Source organism: Antrostomus carolinensis, unplaced genomic scaffold (assembly GCF_000700745.2).
Source record: "Antrostomus carolinensis isolate BGI_N321 unplaced genomic scaffold, ASM70074v2 scaffold36288, whole genome shotgun sequence".
NCBI lineage: Eukaryota > Metazoa > Chordata > Aves > Caprimulgiformes > Caprimulgidae > Antrostomus > Antrostomus carolinensis.
Window position 1 is genome coordinate 9,352 of NW_010333533.1, and position 4,577 is coordinate 13,928.

Genomic DNA, 4,577 nt, shown 5'->3' on the forward strand with positions numbered 1-4,577 from the left:
TCCTCCCTGGGAGTGTTCAAGGCCAGGTTGGTTGCAGGAGCAGCAAAACCAAGGGCAGCATGCACAGGACTGGACAAGTGCAAGGTCCTGCAGGACAGGAGCAGGCAGCAGCTCCGAGCAACTGTGAGATGTTGGTAGGACTTGGGTAGAGTCCTCAGAATGGACTTGGACACTAGCAGAGCAAACAGGGACATGCAGCAGGATTATGGGGTGCAGCCCTCATGCCCTCAACAGGCCAAGACCTGCAGGACACACACAACACCAACAGGCACCAGGGAACCTTCCCTGGGGATGCTGGAGAAGACACCAGCTGCTGCAAACACACAAACCCAGAGGCAACAGGCAACCGGGAGCATCCCGCGCCTGGGGATGGAGCAGAGAGATGCAGACAGGCTGCACTGGCCACCCAGCCCTGGGACACAACCATCTCCTCACCCTTGAGGTCTGTCAGCGTCTCCCCCAGCTGCTTGAGGACCACCGCCTTCTCCTCCAGCTCCTGCACAGGGATGAGCCGGTGGTTGTGGGCCAAATCCTTCTGGATCTTCTCCACTGACTTCTCCAGGTCACTGTGAGCACAGAAGCAGGGCAGGGAGATGCTGGAGGGTCCCAGGGGTGACTAGCCTGGCAGGGCCCCACACAGCAGAGGGGAGAGAACAACTGGGCTGGGGACCCCTCCTGATGCTAGAGATGTGGTCAAGAATGTGACCTGGCACCACGATGAGCTGCTAATTTACAACCATGGAGGATGTGACCCATCGGGGTCAGCATCCAAGGACCCCCTCCCCACTCATACACCCAGCCCTGGCTCACTTGAGCTGCTGGGTGATCAGCTCCTCCTCGTTGAGGTACCGGAGTCGCTCCTCTTCCACCAAAGTGCGCTGGCGCTGCAGAGGGTCCTCGTGCTTGCGCATGGTGTCCGTCACCCGCACGCTGATCTCCGTCTCCGTCCGTCGCAGCATCGTCTTCACCGTCTCTTGGTTCTGCAGCTGCAGGGATGAGGAGGGGGGGGGATTCAGGTTGGGCAAGAGCCCCACCATGGGGACCAGTGTAGCCACTTGTGGGGACAGTTCTGAGCTCAGAGTGGGGAGGGATCCCCTCACTCTCTGTCCTGGTTTCGCTAGGATAGAGTTAATTTTTTCCTTAGCTGGTTTCAGTGTGGGATTTGTTATGAGAAGAACATTGATAACACACTGATGTTTTTAGTTGTTGCTGGAAGTCCAAGGACTTCATGTTTTGCCAGTTTGCAAAGGATCTGGGGTGGAACTGTAGTAATTAACAAAACCCAAATTGGGATTTGGCTCTGCCAATGAGCTATTCCATATCCATATAGCAACCAGGGTTGACCAGAAAGCTGGGGATTGTCTTGGGGATCACTCAGCTCACGGTTTGGGTTTGGGGACTGTCTCTGCCCTGGGATCACCAGCTGGGGACAGGCTGGGCATTGGTCAGCACATGGTGAGCAATTGTACTGGGCATTGCTCATTTGAATATTTCATTATTACTCTTATTATCCTTATTATTTTAATTATTATTTTATTTCAATTAGTAAATAGTTTTTATCTCAAATAATGAGTTTTCTCACTTTTACCTTTCCAATTTTCTCCCCTATTCCCTGGGTGGAGAGAGACTGAGCGAGTGGTTGTGTTTGGCTGTTAGCCACATGAAACCACCACACTCTCCCACACCCAACCCCACGCAAAGTCACCAGAAAAGGGGCATTTTCCCCACTCCAGAACTGGAGTCACCCCAGTAAGAGCTGGGTTGGGTTGGGGGGATCCCCTCCTTGTACCCACCTGCAGTTTCTTGAGCTGCTGCAGCTGGTTGCGGAGGTCGCTGGCGTTCTGCTGCAGGTCGTGGAGATGCAGCTGCATGTGCAAGCGGGTGATGGCAGTGGGCTGCCCGGCCGGCGTGCTGCTGGCAGAGGGTGGCGGGGGCGCAGGCACTGGTGTCCCCATGCCACTGCGGCTGGTTGCTGCAGGGGGGGGACACAAGCAGAGGCTGCTGAGGGAAGATACCCCACCCTAGGGGAAGCTGCAGATGCTGCTTTCCTGGGAATGATCTTTTCTTCCCCACCCTGTGCTTCGATCCAGAAGTTTTGGGTGGTTTACCCACTACCCCCATGCTGGGACAGGCCACCCTGGAGCTGCCCCTCAGCAGGACAGGGGGTCACACTGGTCACCACTGAGCCCCCACTCCTGCGCCCACCCTGGGACCCCCAGCAGCCGTCAGGGCAGAGGGAGGGGATGCTGTGGGGTGAGGGGTTGACTCTCCAGGCACTTACACGCTGATGGGGGGGTCCCACCGTTGGTGGCTTCTGTCTTCTCACTGCAATGAGAGAGAGGAGGGGAGTGACCATGGACCAGGTATCTCCATCCTCACCCACTCAGGTGGCTGCAGGGACACGATAGGGGCTGGCATCCCCTGGGAGGGGGGCAGAAGCCCCCAGCCTTGGCAGTAAACAGCCCTGGGGTCCCACACACACCCTCCAGCTCCTTACCTGGGGGTCTCAGCCTCGGAGCCGCGGAGCAGCGCGCTCTGCACCAGCCCCGTCAGGCTGGCGATCTGCTTCTCCATCGCCTCCATCCGCTCCCTGCCATGGGGAAGGGAGAGGGGCTGGGTGAGGAGCTGCCTCTGGCATCACAGACACCCTCCAGCTTGTCCTGGCCTCACCCACACCCACCCACCGGGTCCTTGCAAGTCCCAGGAGGGACACTGGGGAGATGGTAGCGCTGCTGTCACCAGCTCCATCCACCCACAGAATTACAGAATCATAATGGTTGGAAAAGATCTTTAAAATCACCAAGTCCAACCATAAACCCAACACTACCAGTTCCACCTCTAAACCATGTCCCTAAGCACCTCATCTACCCATCGGTTAAAGCTCCCCAGGGATGGGGACTCCACCTCTGCCCTGGGCAACCCCTTCCAATGCCTCAGAACCCTTTCAGCAAAGAAATTCTTCCTCACATCCCATCTCACCTGCCCTGGCCACAACTGGAGCCCATTTCCTCTTGTCCTGTCCCTTGGGCCTTGCTTGAACAGACCCACCCCCACCTCTCTCCACCCTCCTCCAAGGGACTTGGACAGAGCCACAAGGTCTCCCCTCAGCCTCCTTTTCTCCAGGCTCAACACCCCCAGTTCCCTCAGCCAGGAACTCAGCACACTTGTGCTCCAGACCCTTCCCCAGCTCTGCTGCCCTTCTCTGGACACACTAAATTCCCTCTCTTCTTCACCCCTTTCATTCCCTCTCTCTTTTTGCCTCCAGATACCCCAGTCACCCCCCTCAGCCCTGCATAATTTGGTGCTTCATCATCCATCCTGACACCTCTGCCGCGGTGCTGATGAGCAAAGCCTTCCTCTGCTCTTCCTCTACCTCCCCAGCTGCACCAAGGGATGAACACCCAAGCAGCGAATCTTGTATCCACGTTGGGGTTCCTCCTGTGCCCCATCTCACCTCGTTTCCGTGTCCTTGGCTGGTCCAGGGGAGCCAAACCCTGAGAGTGGGCGATCACCAGGACCAGGAAACAGCTCTGGAGCACCAGAGGAGCTGGGGTTACGTGGCTTATTGACGGGGCTCTCCATGAAGACAGAGGAGCAGGAGTCCTTGCGGAAGGACTGCCGGACGGGTGAGGAACGGCTGGGGGGTCCCGAGTAGGGGCTGTGGGGGCTCTGCCCTGGCTGCACATCCACCAGCCGCCCATCAGCCATCTTCTGTGGGGAGGAGGGGGGCATGCGGAAACCCAAGCCGGGCGCGTAGGTGTCGCTGTAAATGGGGGCGTTGGGTTTGTACAGACTGTCCTCCAGCTCCGTCTGCAAGGCGGCTGCCGAGTAGGTGCTGAGTGAGCGAACGGAACCCCGCTTGTACAACCCCCCCGAGTAACCAAAAGGGTCTCCCATGCCAGCCAAGGACTGGGTGGAGGTGATGCTGAGCCGACCCTCGTGCACCATGCCGTAGGGATCGGCGTACAGCCCCTCGTTCTTCACCAGCATCACGTTCTTCCCAGCCAGGTCTTCATCTGGTTTCACATCCCGACGTTCCAGGATGGCGCTGGGGCTGGGTGAGACCCCCTGGGCTGGGGGTAGGTTGGAGAGACGCTCGCTGTGATGGACGGGGCTGCCGGCGTAGGAGGGGGGACGGCCCCCGCTGTAGGACATGCGGGAGCGGGATGGGGAGGAGGACTGGAGCACTGGTGGAGGGGAGCCGGAGGTGAGGTGGGAAGCTGGGGACATGTTGTTCAGGCGGCGGGTGGGAGATGACTCCCTGGAGGTGTACACCATCTCCCTCTGAGGAAAGGGACAGGGGGGTCAGCACGGTGTCCAAAAAAAAACCTGCCCTTGGTCTGCCCGGCTGGGACCCTCCCTCACTTCACCCTTCCAAGAACAAGATCTGCAGCTCCTGCGTCTTCACCTGGATTTAGCAAACAGCAGCTCCCTCATTCCCATCAGGAGCAGGATGATTTATTCTGATGAATCCCCTAATTATCATGTTCATTACCCTGCTGCCAAGCCCTAAATATCCATTCTCTTAAAGTAACACTTAACAACACTGGAACCTGGCAAGACAAATCACCGTCATC

General features: G+C 57.8%; 1 protein-coding gene across 1 annotated transcript in view; it reads right to left on the reverse strand.

Annotated features, from left to right (window-relative positions):
• LOC104529540 (SRC kinase signaling inhibitor 1-like) overlaps nucleotides 1-4,577 on the reverse strand; it is a gene marked incomplete at its 3' end in the record, with an annotated part of 14,246 nt that overhangs the window by 8,305 nt on the left and 1,364 nt on the right. Inside the window, 6 exon segments of the mRNA XM_029086463.1 lie at nucleotides 436-566; nucleotides 811-986; nucleotides 1,794-1,972; nucleotides 2,282-2,325; nucleotides 2,498-2,590; nucleotides 3,455-4,329. Of these exon segments, the coding sequence (XP_028942296.1) occupies nucleotides 436-566; nucleotides 811-986; nucleotides 1,794-1,972; nucleotides 2,282-2,325; nucleotides 2,498-2,590; nucleotides 3,455-4,329 (1,498 nt within the window).